At 38.0% G+C, this 18,460-nt stretch overlaps 1 protein-coding gene across 10 annotated transcripts in view; it reads left to right on the top strand.

The window, feature by feature from the left end:
* The window catches only part of PLEKHA7 (pleckstrin homology domain containing A7), a 137,399-nt gene that overhangs the window by 61,845 nt on the left and 57,094 nt on the right, over window positions 1-18,460 (top strand). For all 10 annotated transcript variants that reach the window (XM_081937678.1, XM_081937679.1, XM_081937674.1 and 7 more), the window contains 3 exons: window positions 12,683-12,766; window positions 15,951-16,059; window positions 18,021-18,125. In XM_081937678.1, coding sequence (XP_081793804.1) covers window positions 12,683-12,766; window positions 15,951-16,059; window positions 18,021-18,125 — 298 coding nt within the window. The remainder of the gene's footprint in view (window positions 1-12,682; window positions 12,767-15,950; window positions 16,060-18,020; window positions 18,126-18,460) is intronic.

The raw sequence follows: 18,460 nt of genomic DNA, 5'->3' as shown, positions 1-18,460 counted from the left end.
AATTAGTTTACCTAAATATTTGAAATACTGTAGCTACTTTACCCATGAAGAAGCATACTGTAGATAAAATTCTTAATTTCTGTGACGTACTTTCTTGAAGGACTTGGTTAAGTAAAAAGGTTGCTTATGATAGCAAAGTTTAAAAGATACTTCAGCAATGTCTTTATCCAGAGCAGAGAGAAGTGAAATGTATACATGCCATAAAAATTGTATTTGATAAGCTTTGTATATCAAGCTTTTATTAAATATACAAAAGCAAAACAACACTGTTGTATTGTTATCAGTTTTCGCCCACGAACAGCCATAATGTAAGATAATAAAGTCAATGAGATGTGGTGGTGCAATAATTAGAATTCAGGATTGCAGGCTAACTCTGCTTACTGCCTGGAGTTTTATCTTGATTGGCTCAAGATTGCCTCAGCCTTCCATCCTTCCGAAGTCATTAAATGAGGGCCCAAATTATTGGGGGCAGTATGCTGACTCTAAACATACACTTAGAGAGGGCTGTAAATCACTTTGGGGGCTGTATATAAGCCTAAGTGCTATTGCTATTGCTAATTAAACATGTAACTTTGGTATCAATGTTTGATGGTGAACTTTCTGAGAGTATATTTTTTGTGTTCTTCAACTCCCACCCTCATAATCAAGTGCTCACTAAGGGCACATGTTTTATATTGGCTTCCAAAAAATTTGCTTAATTTTTCTTTCCTATTTGGCTGTTTGGAATCAGGAATAAGTTAAAATCTAAGAAAATTCTTTCTTCCTTTTTCTCTTGGATTCTATCCTAGGTCTTTTCTTCCTTAATTTTTTAAATATAAATTCAATTGCAATAAATTTCTTCATTTACCCTTATTATGATTATTTCAATTAGTACAGAACTATAGCTTCATTTTTCGTTTGTCTATTTAACTTTTTTTCTGGTGTGTTATTTTTATAGATAGTATCAATTCCCATAAAGTATTATGGACCTATTAGTTCATGTACTTTTATCCACGTGCAATTGGTTTTTAAAAAAAAATTCTGTGTTGTAGTATCGTGATGAGACCCTAGACCAGTGATGGTGAACCTTTTTTGGCTTGCGTGCCAAAAGCGGGGGAAGTGAAGGGGGGTTGTGCATGAGCGTGCCACACCTATAATGCTTTGCGCATGACCAGTGCTTCCCCCATTTTAGGACTGCTTTTTTCACCCTCCCCAGGTTCCCAAGGCTTTATAGGAACCTGGAGATGGTGAAAACAGCCTCCTATGCCCCCCCTCCCAGAGGCCCTCTGGAGGCTTCAGGAGCTTCCCTGAAGCCTCTGCAGCATGAAAAACTGGCCCTATGGGCAAACTGGAAGTTCAAGGAAGTCACTTCCGGTTTGCTCGTAGTGTCGTTTTTTGCCCACTGGAGCCTTCAGGGAAGCCTCCTGAGGGTTCCTGAATGCTCCGGAGGGCTAAAACCGGCCCTACAAGCAAACCGGAAGTCCATTCCCAAACTTCCGGTTTGCCTGTAGGGCTGGTTTTTCGTGCTCCGGAAGCTTCAGGGAAGCTCCTGAAGCCTCCGGAGGGCGAAAAATGGCCTCAAAAGAAGGGCAAGCCTTGTGTGTCCTGACAAATGGCTCTGCGTGCCACCTGTGGCACGCATGTTATCGGTTCGCCATCACAGCCCTAGACTCAGACTTACAGCCCCTGTGTATAAAATTTTGCTGCTTTACAAGAGTGAGGAAGCACATAACAATGCTATTAGTGTAATTATAACTAATGAAATTTTTGGTGCAGCAGCTCCAATAACAGATAGTTCCTGACTTGCAAGCATTCGTTTAGTGAATATTCAAAGTTACAACAGCACTGAAAAAAGTGACTTATGACTAGTTCTCACAGTGAGCAACCATTGCATCCGCATGGTCATGTGATCAAAATTCAAGCAGTTGGCAGCTGGCATATTTTTAAGATGGTTGCGCTGTCCTAGAGTCATGTGATCACCATCACCAACAATATAAACTATATTATGTTATTAATTTATTATGCCGCCATTCTCTTTTATTAGTTTTATTGTTTTATATATGAGGTTTTTATATTCCCATGTGCGAATAGGCAGCAATATAAATTTCCTAAAATAAATAAATAAATAAAGTAAATTTCCAACCTTCTCTTAGGCACTACTTGGAGTGTCCAAGCACGGGTTAACTTCAGCTTGCTGCCCAAGGACTGAGTTCAAAAGATATAAGTGTGATTTGAAATAAGATATCATCGATTGTTACTTTTTGCCACAGTTGCCAGATATCTGAAAAATAGTCGTCATGTTTTTGTCTTATGTCGTCTTATTTTTGACTTTCAAAAAGTTGTGTAAATGTGGTGTACGTCTAAGTTTTGTGTGTGTGTATTTTACATGTTTGTAAATAAAATTTAAAAAAATAAAAAATAAAAAAGTTGTAATCATCAATACAATTGTGAACTGCTTAGTTTAAGATTTACTGCTACAGTAAATTGGTTTTGAGAAAACTTAGTCAGATCATTGAAAGTATTTGATTCCCAATAAGCAGAACTATAAATAGATTTCAGATAGGTAATGTGTTCAGCAGGAAAAATAGTTCTGTTCATAGGAAATAAAAATACTTATTAATTAGTAGTTAGACACTATCTTGCTGACTCATATTTCTGCCAACATATGTAATAATTCATATCCAAAGAAGTTCCAGTAATGTCTTTAATCCCAATTCTCCAATTTCCCCCCATATTGTTCGGACTATAAGACGCACCAGTGTATAAGACACCAAGATTTCAAAGAGATAAGTCAGGAAAAAAAGGGTTTTGTTCTCTCCGGCCCCCAAGAGCTCTCTGTAGGCTTCAGCAGGCTTCAGTTTTTCACCAAAACGGGCATTTTCCCCTTCCCCCAGCCCTGCTGAAGCCTGCAGAGTGCTTCTGGGGGGGTGGGAGAGGCCAAAAAGGTCTCCTTTTTTTGCCTGTTTTTCACAAAAATGGGATGCGGGGGTGGGGCTTCGGGAAGCCAAAAATAGCTGTGTTCAGTATATAAGATGCACCAACATTTCCACACTCTTTTAGGGGGAAGGGAAGATGCATCTTATACTCCGAAAAATACTGCAATTTTTTTTTCAGATGACCGTCATTTTTTCCTCAATATCTAGTTTTCACACTTTTCCTTGTGGTTTACTCTAAGTTTGTCATTGATTTTCTCTGTAGGATTAATTTCTACTTCTCCAGCACACTTATCTTGTCTTGTTATTTTTCTCTATTTGTTGACATTCATGGCATGAATATGGGTTTTTTTTATTGCTTGATGTTAGAAATATGTATACAGTCATTGTACATATTTCTTAGCTTTCACCCTCCATCTTCCTTTGAATATTATGATAGCACATCCTAAAAGCTACTTGGGTCTTTGCCCCTTTGAAATTTCTGTTTCAATTTTTGTGATGTAGCTTATCCCTTTTCATAGTTCTTTGCGTTCTCATTTGTATATATTAAACCTGTTGACTCTTTCCTTGCACTGATATTATATCCTGACCATGGGCATCCATGGCAGAAGTTAAGGGAGAGAAGTGAAGAAATATGTATCATCATTACAACATAAATTCTTCACCCTATGCACTTTCATGTGATAGAAAAACAGATGCTTGGATTGTAATGTCATGGCATGTATTTCCTAGAGTTTGGGGATTTAACTTGATCTAGGATGCTCACAGTTTTCCAGTTGAAACTATGGCTGAATCTGTCCGTAGCCAACAGGGAATGTGTGAGCATCCTAGACAAGGTAAATCCAAAAATGGTAGGAAATTGTTCATTTAATGTAGGTAAGATAGGTATCACCATTTTGGGGGCTATTAAATTAAACTGATGGTATATGTTTTGAGATAATAAATTGGTAATAACCAGAAAAAGAAATAAATGTACATATTTGATAAAAATGTATATTGTAAAATTTAAAGAAATAAATTAACAAAATATTGTGCCCCTCTCCTAAATATTTAGAGTATATCTGTCTATGTACTGTAGCATAATGTTCATACATAGGCTCCTGCTAGGAAAAACATTTTTGTGATTTCAAACATCAGATATCTGGCATATCTGTGCTTTTGGTTTGTATAATATTATCTAGTTATGACATCTATAATCATTTGGATCATAAAATACTCTTGATGCTTTTAGAAATTATCATTTGATATAGTCAGTGCGGTACTACAAATATAATGTTATGGAGCTTTTAAAGGTTGAAATTACTGCAGATATTACAGACATTCATAACTGTGTATTTAGGAATGGTGAATCCAAAGGTCCTTTCATAATCCATTAAAAATCAGCCTAAATCACTTGGGAAATCCAATTTTTATTATTCTGTATTTTTCAAAATATATACCTGTAGTAAGTATTGAAAAGGCTTTACCACAATTTCGGAAGCATAATTTGATACGGAAATTTCATTTCCCATGTGGTTGATTGTGCATGAGATAAACGCATCAATGGATACCAGAACTTATACTGCATTATTCCACACTTGAGTGAATTGTTTCAGCTTTCTATGCCAGCTGTCTGTTCTTAGATCCATTTTATTCTTCATTGTCTTTGTTTACGTGCCATAGGATATGGTGCTTCAACTATTTTTACTTTAGCTGTTAAATATATTGGAATTAGACAGTCATTCACTTCTGTTCTGTCCTGACTTGACACAATTTATTTGTAAGAGACATTGTGAATGACTCTTACTATGGATCTTACTACTCAGGATCGTACTATGTCTTTCCCATATGTTTTAGCACAAAATATATATTTACAAATATTTTCTGTTACATAAGAGCTATAAAGGCTATGGGTACTTCTACAGCAACTGTTGCATATGTACAGTATATGGATCTTATGAAAGATGATATTATGGTCCCAAGTGCCCAGTTTTGTACAAAATTATCATTTGGATGTTGCATCTTTTGGATGAACACTACTTTCTTGAATACTGTCTTGAGATACCTATACAATGATCTGTTGGTAAAGTTACTATTTTTCTGCATATGTAATACCCAAATGTAATAAAAAGTCACAGATTTAAGAGAAATCATTTCACACCACCCATTTCTTATTTTGCTATAAATATTATGGGACGGATGTTGGAATAAATTGTAGGACTGACACCGAAATATAATCTTACCATATTTTATTTATTTATTTACGAAATTGTTGTATTTTATTTCAATTTCTTTTTAAATTGCATTTTATCCAATTCAATTTTCAATTGTTTTTATCAGATTTTAGGCTGGAACTCTGCATTTTGATATGGCCCAAGGGCTAATTAATAAAGTAAACTCAAGTATAAATGTCCTGGGATCTATGGGTTGTAGTTGACAGTTTGCAGCAATAGTACAAGAAGGTTGTAATAAAAGTCTCAGTTACAAAAACCTATGGTATAGTCTTTTATTCTAATCACCTTGTATTTGTAAATGTATAGATGTCCATTTGGAAAAGAATGGCTATAGCTGATGAATATGGTAGTTATCCAATTTATGTCTTCTCCTCCTCCTCCTCCTCCTTCTCCGCCTCCTTCTCCGCCTCCCCCTCCACATTCAATTAGGAGAGATATTTTTTTTTCAACGAATCATAGATTTTTCCATTTAACAGTTACAAAGCTCAAAACTAACCCATCTGAGCTACAAATCAATAACATTATATTGACTAGGTATTAATTCTTAACCAATTTGCCATCAAAAACTGATAGCAAAAAGTACAACCTTTCTAAATACAATTTATTTATCTGAATAATGTAATTGAAATGTTCATCTGCTGTAATAATAGTCCTGATAGATTAATTAAGGGTGTTCTTTTAAAATCTACTCTTTTAAAATTTACTCTTCCATTCTGCTAAGAAGCATTAATCACAGTACTTTCACCTATAGAGGGAAACGTGACCTGTTCGTGATCCCCAAGGATACATCAGTTGGCACAGTTCAGGATGATTCCTTTCTATGCAGCAATGCACCAAAATAATGGGTGCAAAATGTAAATTACTCTGGAAACAAGGCTAGAAGAATGAATTTCTTTTCAGAGCAGAACTCTAGAAATGCCAGTGGATTTCCCAAAATAATATTGAGTTTCCTACTTCCTGTTGTTTTTTAAATCCTTTGCAAATATATTTGAGCATATATTTTGAGTAACCAATGTGCATACCTGAAGTAAATAAAAATTGCCGATTGGAAAGAAGATAAAATATTAAAAAGCGAACATTGAAAATAAGTTACCAGTATTTAAGATTGAAGGCACAAAAGGATACCGTCATATCAAATGATGCAAAATCCTTTTCACAAAAGAACTGAGAATACAGAGGTGAGGATTTAAACATATGTTCTTAAAATGATATTTTACTAGATTAATGTAACTCTAGAACACGGGTGTCAAACTCAACATGTCACGTTGCTGTCATGTGACGTATCGTGATTTTTTTTCCCTTCGCGGAACTGGGTAGGCATGGCCTGTGCATGATGCATCCAGCCCGCGGGCCGCCAGTTTGACACCCCTACTCTAGAACATTCATGAATAACACTCCAAGCCAGACTTCTTAAAGTAATAAAATTAGTGGCATGCAACCTATTGTTATGAAAGATAAAGACATAAATCTGTAGCTGCAGTAGAAAGGCTACAAGCAGGCATCAGCTGCTAATGCTAATACCCATAGTTACTGTGCTTAAAATATTCAAAACCTAGCAACATTGTTAGCTTTCAGCTGCCACTATCCCAAATGGACCTTAAAAATGAATTTTTAATAAATTTGTGTCAGGCATGGCTAGGTGGTCTTGAATTCCAATCACAAAATATACCTACTTGCTAGCAGTGCTAGCTTTTCATGTGTTTTAGCATGAATAAGCATACATAAAGTGTTTAAAATAATAGTTACATAAATATGATAAAATGTAAACATCGGATTGTGTTTTTGTAATCACCACTGGATGCAAATATAGAAACAATATTTGAGAAATAGGTATGCAGTAGGCTTTTGGGTGAGGTTTATCACTTTATGACAGTAAAGACATAATAAATAATTGCTTTTAAATTATATGAGAAGTTAGAGGCTGATTTGGGAAAGCTAAATCCAAAATGATGTGGCAGTTCTGCCTGAATATATTTTATTAAAAGAAATGAAGACAGTGAAGAGTTTTGTGACACCTTAAAGACAAATTTATCTGGAAGTTTAAACCCATAAGATGCTTTGGCTTTCTTTACTGATTTGTCTGTGTTTGGGGTGAAGAGAAGGTTTAAAAACTGGCCAAAGACATGCAAAATTGGAAAAATAATTACACACCAATAGAAGAAAATGTAATTAAAAAATATTGGAATGTGCAGAGATGGATAGGTTCACGAAATAATTAAAAGAGAAAGAAGAATCTGAATATTACTCCGTATGGGATTTATGGTATAATTGGCTAGAGGAGAGAAAAAAAAGGGGGGGGGAGCAGGAAAGCAAAAAAGAAAGGAAGAAAGATCAACAAAATAATTAATAAATACAAAAACGGAAAATGGTTAAAAGATAGAAATACGAGATAGACTGTAGCAAATAAATAATAGGAAATGGATACAAAATGACTCAAATGTAATAAAGGTTGTTTTCCGGAGTGAGGGACAGGAGTCTCCAGTAGATGGTATTATCACACCCAATTGGCCACAAGACTGGGATGAAGCTGAAGCCACGCCTCTCTGCTCCACCCTTGACTTTCAGTTTCATCTCAGTCTGGCCAGTAGCGAGACATAAAAAATTGGACTCCTGATTATTGCCATTATTGGACCCTCCTCACCTTTTCAGCTCTCCTAATGAAGGACTCTACTTCCTCCCTAGTAAGGCTCCTGGTTGTGGCTACTTTATCTAGCCACCAGAGAGAGTGCTGTTGGGCTTCTGGGGACTCGGATGGCTCGGTCGCCATTCCAGCGACGAAATTTGAGCTGTGATTGCCATGTGGAACTGGCTGCAGGCTCTTTATGTGCCAGGGAGGCTAATGGGCTCGGGATTTCCAGTCCTATGGCCTCTCACCGGCTCCAACAGAGCAGCGGCTGCATTGGTGGCTGGGAATCAAGCCGCAGCATTGAGGAGCGCTTGGAAGAGTGCTGCCTGCGAGGTTCAGGAAGGCTTCTCCCTTTGCGTTGTGGCCCAACAGTGGCCGGCTGAGCTGTTGGTGGAATCTGACAACGATGAATACTATGGGACTGCCCTGGAGGCTGAGGAAGACTCGGGGGGGGTGGAGTCAGAGCAGGGACTAAAGAGGTCTGTTGGCCACCAGGTGGCGTCTGAGTCAGGGAGCAGTGAGGAAAAACAGAGGGAGGCTGTCTCTGACGTATGTATGCGTTGGGCTGCGAGGAGGAGGGAGCAGCTTTGGAAAAAGAGTCACAGAAGGATATAGGAACAGGTGGCTACTGATTGGTCCCTCCCGGAGAGCTTATAGGTGGGGCAACAGGAGGGGAATTTTGCAGGAAACAACAATTTACTGATCCAGCCGTAGAGAAAGATTGGGAGAATTTCGTGAGTTCAAGCCTTGTTTCATAGATATAGCTTTGTGGGCTCCTAGCCAAGGAGTTGCTTATCTCCCTCCTTAGTAGCAGACGGCCAAGTCTGCATCCGTATATATTGTAGAGGCTTGGGACAGAACACTTTGTTATTGCTGCAGCTGAAGGACGTGAGGGAAGAGTGAGCGGAGGCGGCAGTGAGGAGGGTTGTAAGCAGAAGCAAGCGCATGGGCAAGCTGGTGGGGGGTGCTTGAGATTCCCTTCCCCTCTGTTTTGCCCTGGGAGTGGTATTGGTTCCCTTCTAGCGGTGGTTGTCCCCAGCCTTGTTCAAGGGTTGCGACTTCTGGGTACAGGAACGCCTCATCCTCACACGGATGCCAGTCAGTTCCGCTGGGGGGCGTCCCTGGATTCTCATTTGGCACAAGGCCAGTGGTCATGGCCCTCTGGCACAACGTGAATGGGCTGAAGCTCGGGGCTCTGCAGCACTTCCGGAGCACTGTTGAGGGTTGTCACATCCTGGTCTTGACCTTCAACGTTGCGGCAATGGCTCACATAGGTAGACAGGGCAGCACGCATTCCCAGGCGCTGTTCACCGAGAGGAGGGTCGCTGGGCAACTGGGTGGAGAGGCACCTGCGATTCATCTGGGCGGAGCACATCACAGGCGTCAACAACTATCAGACCGACTGGTTGAGTCGGGAGACGGTGGACAATGGAGAGTGGAGTCTCTCCCTGGGGTTGCTCTGGAGCATCAGCCAGAGGTTCGGGTGACCAGGGTGGATCGCTTCGCCACTCCATCCAATGCACAGCTTCCCCGGTTCTTCTCTCAGTTCCCAGCTCGGGTAACGGAGGGGGTCGATGCTCTTGGCTGATGCGGCGTTCGGGCGTAGGGTGCTTCAGCAGGTCCTCGCAAATCATTAGTTCCCCGTCCATGGGACTATAGCTTTGGTAGGTCCCATCTGCTGGAGACTCCTGTCCCTCAGTCCGGAAAATGGCAGTTGGTGTTACCTGAACTGCTATTTTAGGAGTTGGGACAGGAGGCTCCAGTTCCCGCCCTACATAGCTAGTTGTCAGGTGGGGTGGGAGTTTCTCCTTTGTGCCTTGTTTTCAAGTCTCGGGAGAGCTCACTTCGATGAAACTGGAAATCAAGGGTGGAGCACAAAGGTGTGGCTTTAGGTTCATCCCAGTCTCGTGGCCAATTGGGTGTGATAATACCATCTACTGCAGCCTCCTGTCCCAACTCCTAAAATAGCAGTTCAGGTAAGACCAACTGCCATTATGCATAGAATATGTAGAATGTTATACATAGAATGAAGCAAAAAGATGTATGAAATAATATAAATGCACATATGTATAAAATTATAGTTATAAAAGAGTTATTTGTACAGATAAAAGAATTACAACAGATATGTAAAAGAAATGTAATGTGTTGCAAAGATGTGAAGTTTGTATAAACAAAATAAAAAAAATTAAAATAAAAAAATAATAAAACCCTGGCCGAATGGATTCTGAATATGCTCTTGGTGCCAATAACTAAAAATGAAAGGATGCTGACCATTATTTATACATAGGTGTTTGCTGTTTGAAGAAAGAAATGTCAAAAGAAAGAAAATTTTCATTCAAACAATTGAACTTGCTTAAAATAGCATGTTAGAACTTGACTTTGGAAAATTGTTATGTGTAATTCACAGCCATTTTATTATTAGAATATTGTTATATAAAATATCCATTACTAGAATAGAATTAATCTATTCCGAATAACCAACCTATATTACAGTACTTTAAATGGATACAGTACTTTTGCTTTTAATTCTGTCAATTCAGCATTATCAATCTAGTTTCTTATTTCTATGTACATTTTTATAAATCATTCATTTTAGATGGGTATCAAATTTTAGTTAAGAGATAAAAGGGATGTGGAAATATATATAAAAAACAAACAAGCAGTTTATGTTCACCCTTGGAATTAACCTGTCAAACATGGCTATGCATAGCCAGCTGTAAACCCTTTTCTCTGAATAGTTGTACTCCAGCTGATTGGATCCCAGTCTTCAACAAAGCACAGTTAACCTTGAGCCTTGCATGAATAATTAACTAGGTAGAAAATAAAGAATGTAAAGGCATTTTACTGGCAGAAAAGATCAGCTGACCTCTATAAGCAAGTATGTCTTATTCAAGTGAACTTCAGCCAGTTTAAATATTTGTTCGAATTCTGTGATGCAGTATGTGTATGCCTACATGGACGCGGGTGTGGATGTATTTTTCTATAAAGCAGTAGAAGCTGGTGTTCTGTACCCCACACATCGAGTACGGTAGCAAAGTAAACTCATTCAGTTTAACATAAATGCAGCAACAGTGGCAACTTGCTGTACATAGCAACTGTCCACTTATCTCGGAAGCCTCCCAAAAAATACACACAAAAGCACTAAAAAGCATGCTGTGGCCAGTGATATGGAATTGTGACAAGATTGCAAGTCAACGAAGAAAATGTGATTGTGAAGTGGAACTGCAACAATTTTTAAAGAATTGAATGGTGACAGACCTTCTGTAGGGTTTCAGGATGAACCTAACAGCAGTGAGTATCTGTAGCTCAGGGTTGAATTGCAGAGTTCTTGATACTTTCTGAGCTTGGTTGCTTGATTGTAGATATTTCATTACCCAACTAGTTAATATCATCAGTGCCTGAAACATCTGCAAACAAACAGCCAAACTCAGAGAACAGCAAAAATTCCACACTGCAGGGCCTACAATAACCTACCAAACTTATTATGTTATTTATTGTACGCAACAATTAGGAAATGAGTCCAAATCCAAGATCACCCCTCTTTGCAGATGGTTAGACAAAAAAATGGTTTTAAAATACAACTCTGGGCTGCTCCCTCTTCTTCTACCTTGTCATTTGTAGTTTGTAAGCCACTCTAAAATCAATTTGGAACTTACTCTTCCCAGTTAAGCATGTGCAAGTATTGTGAATTTAAGTGAATGGTGTGCAGGTTTCCTTTCTTTTTTTAAAGAGCCCTGGAACTGTAGTTGTCATTGTTCATTTAAATCTCCTTTATGAAGTCCAATAATGAAGTCTGCCCAACAATGAGGTCCAGGAGATAACCCTGTGTCCCCACAGTGCCCTGGCACTTCCATTGGTCCTGATCCAATTAATTTTGAAAGTTAATCAGCTCAACTGCTGCTCCTGAAGAAACACTAAAAATTAGAACATTTTGCAGGGTGGAAACTGTGGAAGAGGTGGCAGGAATTCAGCCCACCGTGTGGCTTTTGTCGTATGCCCTCCTTCTTTCTCCAGAGATCAAAGTACAGGTAGTCCTTGACTTACCACCACAACTGAGCCCAGAATTTCTGTTGTTAAGTGAGACATTTGTTAAGTTTTGCCCCATTTGACAACTTTCTTGCCTCAGTTGTTAAGTGAATCACTGCAGTTGCTAAGTTAGTAGCCAGGTTGTTAAGTGAATCTGGCTTCCCCATTGACTTCGCTTGTCAGAAGGTCACAAAAGGTGACTCCAGGACACTGCAACCATCATAAATATGAGTCAGTTGCCAAGTGTCTGAATTTTGATCACATGACCATGAAGACGCAATGTTCATAAATGTGAAAAATATGGTCATGTCACTTTTTTCAGTGCCATTGTAACTTTGAATGATGACTAAATGAACTGTTGTTAAGCTGAGGACTACATATACTGTGATCCTGGGTGCTGTTCTTTACCTCCCATCAGTCTCTTCTTTCCCATGGGATGATGTCCTTTGCCTTTTTTTTTTTTTTTGCTACCGAATCATCTAGCGCTCCAAGTCTTGCCATTATTTACTGACCAATCATAGACCAGGAAGGATTCCCTGAAGCCATAGGGTGAGGACACACTGCACTGTGCAGCAAATGCAACGGCAAAGATTTAGGCGTTGTTAATAACTTAATCTTTCAAAAATAAAGACAATGTTTTTGAAGGTGAGTGCAGAAACATGCATCGCTTATTTTTCTTAAATATCAGAAGTGGGAGAATAATAACTGGATCCTGGTTACAGATTGAAATAAATAGTAAATCCATAATATGTTCAGGAAACTACTAGTATCTCATTTCTCCAGCTTAGTGCAAGAAACATACCTGTTCAAAGCAGAAACGATTCAGGTGTAATAAGATTGTAAAATGTTATTTTATATTATTTGTGCTTACATTGGTATTGAACTAAATTTTGATTTCCTTTCAGCCACAACCACCAAACTACCACATTTAAACATCCAGTGACTGGCCAGTTTTCCCCAGAAAACGTGGAGTTTATTTTACAAGAGGAGTAAGTAGATTGATTTGCCTTACACATCTAATAACTATTCTTAACCTTTAATTAGTAGTTGAAATTCTACAAGCTTACTCTATAACTGCCTATTAATGTCTTCTGTTGTATCATTCCAATTACTTATGAATGAATGATGGACCATTTTTTTCCCATTGTACTACTCTTTCATCCCAGGCTCCAAAAATAAAAATACTTTCTTCCATTAAAAAACTGAGACTGAATTACATTTTGTATTGTGACAAGGGGAAAATTATTAGATACATATGAATAATAACACACATATCATTTAATTAATTGAATGACAATGAACTTCATTTTAGTTTTTGTTCTAGCCCTTTTCAGTTCTTTGTCTTGGCAGTCAGCCATCATAGTTCTCATCATGCTATTCAAAGGCCCAGTAAACCCCTCAGCCTAAAAAAGGTTGTATATTCCTTTTCAAAAAGTGCACAAGTTAGCAAGAAAAAAAAGGCAGTCTTCACAATATTGATTTGGGCTAAAGCAAAGATCGAAGCAACGAAAATGCAACTCTTTATGTATTTTCCTCAGATACAAACATAAGAAAACAAAAGATGTTATAACATCTTTTGAAAATGCTATGAACATAGTAATATTTCATCCTTGTTTCAGTATTGTTCATGTACAGTATTATATTTGTGACAGCGGTGGGTTCCTACTGGTTCAGACTGGTTTGGCCGAGCCAGTAATGGTTTGGTTGCCTGGGTCACCGGAACCGGCAGTGACCCAGGCCTGCCATGCCCCTGAACCAGTTCTATAGAGCCGTCATCTTGTTTTTTGCTTCTGCGCATGCGCAGAACAATGTTAATTGCACTGTGCATGTGCGCACGCGGTGCACACACAAGCAAACCAGCCGTAACCCACCTCTAGTTTGCAGTATTAAAAAGGTTTTAGACCTTTAACAAACAGATGCTTTGTAATTGTGGAAAAATAAATTTCGCATTAAAAAAAAACAACCACCTCCATATCCTTAAAATATACAATCAGTTAAATTGTTGAGTCCTGAAAAAACGCATGACATTGAAGATAGATAGTTAATTGTGTCTTGACTTGAGTGAAACCATGAAATTTATTGTCATGGTTTCACTAGCTGCTTTCTCCTGATAGTTTGGTCTTTTATAAGAGAAAGAATGGACAATCACCTAATAACTGTTTTAGTTGCCTGTTTTTATGTATTCCTTGATTGAATATCAGTGACAATGGAAACATTCTGGACATCACGTTTGTCAGACCTTTTATTTGGCTGTGTTAAGCAAGATAAGCCTAGTGAGATTTCAGTGCAGCAATATATTATACCCCATGACTTCATTTAGCCATAACCCTTGACGGAAAATTGTCATGTTGCTAATTTAAGTCTCACCTTTTCTTTTGCGACCTGTGTTGTTGCTTGAAGATTTAAAATGCAAAATGGCAGTTGGCAGGCCCGATGCGTCACATTGGCCACGACCACGCGTGGTTTAGCAAAGGGGGGAGAAAAGTTGCGTAACATCACGTGATGATGCCACCGTGACGCAAGTTTGACACTCCTGCAATATGGCATGAGCACTTTGATTTGGCAAAACAACAACAAAGGTTGAGACATACATTCCATATTGCAATTAAATTTATAAGCTGCAGGATTTTCCTGCAGCAAAAAAAAAAAAAAATTAAAATTAAAAAAGAACTAGGTTCCAAATTATACCCTTAAAACACAATGTTATTCAGCATAGGTTAAAAAAACAAATGTAAAAGTTTTTTTTAAAGAAAAACAAAGGTGCTGGGCTAGAAATCAGGAGAGTTCTAGTCCCGTTTTAGGCATGAGAAACCAGCTGGATGACTTTGGACCTGTCAATCTCTTTTAGCTCAAATCACATCACAAGGTTTTAGTGGGAAAAATAGGACGAAGAAGGCATATTAGGTATGTTCGCAGCGTGAGTTGTATATGAGCTGGAAAAGTGGTATAAACATATTTTTAAACTTTTAAATCAACATTATTTCAATAAATAAGAATATCTTCATTTAGGAATATTTATTCTATATTGTATAATGTCCAATTTATGTTTATGAAATAAATATTGTGTAATTAGTTAAATTTGATTTTGTTAAGATTTGATTCTGCAGGAAATAATTAACTTTATGTAGCAACATATTCTGTTAGTAAGATAGAACATCCTTGTTACTCACCAGTTATTGTTCTTTTAATCTATTTGAGTTCCGAAAACATTTAAGACCAAAACATAGAGATAGTGCTCGATTTGCAACCACTATTGGGACTGGAGTTTTGGTCACTGAACGATGCAGTCATTAAGCAAGTCTTCACATGACCAAACTTAATTTTATGATCATTACTATCACAGTTATTAAGCAAATCTCATGGTTATTAAACAAATCATGTGGTCATTAAGCAAATTCGGCTTCTCCAATTGATTTTGCTTGTGAGATGTCATCTGGGGAGATAGCAAATCACGATCACAGCTGCAAGATGCTGTAACCATTATAAATGCACGCCACTTACCAAGTGCCCAAAATGGCAACCATGTGACCATGTATGTGACTTCGAGGATGGGTCATAAATCACTTTTTCCAAGACCATCACAACTTCGAACCATTGTTCAACGAACAGTTTCAAGTTGAGCACTATATTTATTGTGTTAATTCTAAAAAAAGTAAACTGGAGAGTGTGGACTTCAGTTTAGATTTAGAGTTTGGTGGGAAAATTGCAATCTTTGCTCCTATGGCAGGCCTAATCTGGATTACATTCCCAGGACTATACTTTCCTTTTTCAAAGCCAATTATGCAATTACGCAGCACCACCTGACTAAGCTTTTTTGGACCTCGGAAGGGCCAGGGCTGATTAGGATGTAAATATTAAGAGAATTAAGAGACTTTCAGAGGATTCCAGGTCTGTAAAATAAACTGGGAAGTTTAAAAAAACATGCTGGAGAAACACAATAGCAAACTTCTGTATTGCTGCTAAGAAAGCTACAGGGGTTGTAAACCATCAAGAATAACATTTGATTTGAAGGTTTTACCATTTTTAATGATAGAAATGATGTTTCATCTAGCTTAAGCTATTTATTGAACTGGTGAGACAGAAACATGGAAACATTTCCAGAGTTAGTTCGTCCTGGTATCATAGTTTTAAAAAAGATTAACAATCAATTAAATTGTGATTTATTTCTTTCAGGAATAATTCACATATGTCCAAACATCAAAACCAAAGACCTTCAAGTATGGTCAGTGAAACATCTACTGCTGTAACTACATCCACTACAGAGACAAAACTTGGATCCAAGGTAAATTTGAGTTTTCCAGGAAATTTGCAAAATGTAGCTTAATAAGAGAATGAGCTGTATTTGGGGGCATTGTGCTAACTATACTATATTAAATCCGTAGAAGAAATTCATGGATGGGTTTAGATTTGAATTATACATATCCCTTTTACCTATTTTCTTGATTCTTAAAGGTGTGTAGGGAATTGATCCCAAGTGTGCAAATACTTTGTGCAAATATTTGTTTAAAATATACTTTGGTGCTTGGATTTACAGCTGATTCTTCTGGGCAAAAAAAATCCAAATTATTAGTCTTATAGGGATCTTTTATGTGGAGGGAAGCTAGATGTAAACACTTCTAGGAAAACACTGTTTTATACCCCAGAGAGCAAATACTTTAATGAAAATTGTTAATACAAAAATAAGAATAACTGTCCTATTATGCAAGACAGAAAGATATATAAAAATAATAAATTGAGTATTTTTATATTTTATTCTTGTAAGCCCAATTATAAATCCCAAAATAACTTGAAAATGTTCCCAAGAAAATTGTACTATAGCATCGAATGGCCAGTTATGGCACTTTAGTATTTAGCTAGTTTTTTTTTTTCATTTATGAATGTAAATTTATATCAAGGCTTTTGTCACATGTGGGAAATCAGTAGAAAAGGCAGTTTAAATGAATACAGCAGTTGCATGCTAAGACTCCCTGCAAGGATCTGAATTACTAAAAGATCAAAGCAAATTGGCAATAAATAAGAGTCAACAAAATTCAAGGTGGTTTGTTTAGGTCTTTTCTGGGTGTGAAGGGATTCGAGACTGATTACATGTTTGATGATCTATCCCGAAAGCTCATTCTGGTCATCCTCTACAGCAGTGATGGCGAACCTATGGCACGCGTGCCACAGGTGGCATGCAGAGCCATTTGTCAGGGCACCCAAGGTGCTGCCCTGTCAGCTGGTCAGCGTGCATGTGCGCGGTGGCCAGCTGAATTCACCCTTTTTAAAAGCCATTTTTCGCCCTCCCCAGGCTCCAGAGGCTTTATAGGAGCCTGGGGAGGGCGAAAAGAGCCTCCCCCGCCCCCCAGGAGGCCCTCCGGAGGCTTCATGAGCTTCCGTGAAGCCTCCGGAGCGTAAAAAACCGGCCCTACGGGCAAACCGGAAGTTCAGGAACGGACTTCGGGTTTGCTCAAAGGATCATTTTTACTGCTCCGAAGGCTTCAGGGAAGCCTCCTGAAGGTCCCTGAAGCCTCTGGAGGGCATCTGGGGGGGCCCGGGGAGGCTGTTTTCGCCCTCCCCAGGCTCCTATAAAGCCTCTGGAGCACTGGGGGGGTCACGCATTGCATTATGGGTGCAGCACGCCCGCACATGACCCCGCTGTGCTCCCCCCACTTATGGCACGCGAGCCAAAAAAGGTTCGCCATCCCTGCTCTACAGCTTTTGTGTCAGTGTCTTTGTTCTGATCTTACTGAAACATTATTCTGTAGGTTCCCATGAATATTAAAATAGAAAACTAGCAATGAACTTGAGTATAAATATATAAATATGTGCCGATTCACTTAACAACCGTGTTACCAACTTAACAACTGCAGTGATTCACTTAACAACTATGTCAAAAAATGTTGTAAAACAGGGCAAAATTCCCTTAGCTGTCTTGCTTAGAAATGGACAATTTGGGCTGAATTGTGATTGTAAATCAAAGATTACCTGTACTTCACTTTTCTTTTTACTACCTCACAGTTTGTAGAAATCAAGTAATAAGATTTGAAGGACTGAAAAGTTGTGAATTTATCATTCAATAGATCATTGTTATGATGTTGTCAAATGTTTGCTTCTGCTATTTTGTTAATACTTTGTCAATTACTAATGTAAATTACACTATCAAAAGTAGAATATCAGTTCTTGTATTATTATACTGTTTCTTTTGACTTAATCCTAAATATAGTTTGTTCGTAGTTACTTACCTTGTATATGCTTTTTTTTTAGTTAGTAAAATCTAGCAATAAAGTTCATAGTTTTGGGAAAAGGGATCAAGCTATAAGGAGAAACCCTAATATTCCTGTTGTGGTCAGAGGCTGGCTTCACAAACAAGTGAGTATTATAATTTTTTTAAAGTTGCTTTAATTTATAAAGAAGGGGGGATAAAAGAAGAAACGAACTAAGCAAGAAAAGATAAAATGAGAAAAGCATACTATAATAACTATGAGGAAAGTCATTCAACCCATTTTTAAACACATCATTAATCTTTAATCACACTGAATCTTTCTGATCATTTTTTCTGTTACACCAGTAGAGTCAGTTCATATACATCATCAATCCAAAACTGTAAATCTGGGGTCATATACCCTTTTTTATTACACCCCATGTTAGTAAACCCAAAATTCTTCATAGTAATAAACTCTACTTTTGGGATGTAATATATAATT

Source organism: Natrix helvetica, assembly GCF_964273705.1.
Source record: "Natrix helvetica genome assembly, chromosome: 1".
NCBI lineage: Eukaryota > Metazoa > Chordata > Lepidosauria > Squamata > Natricidae > Natrix > Natrix helvetica.
The sequence above is the reverse complement of the archived record's forward strand: the minus strand, read 5'-3'. Positions and strand labels throughout refer to the sequence as shown.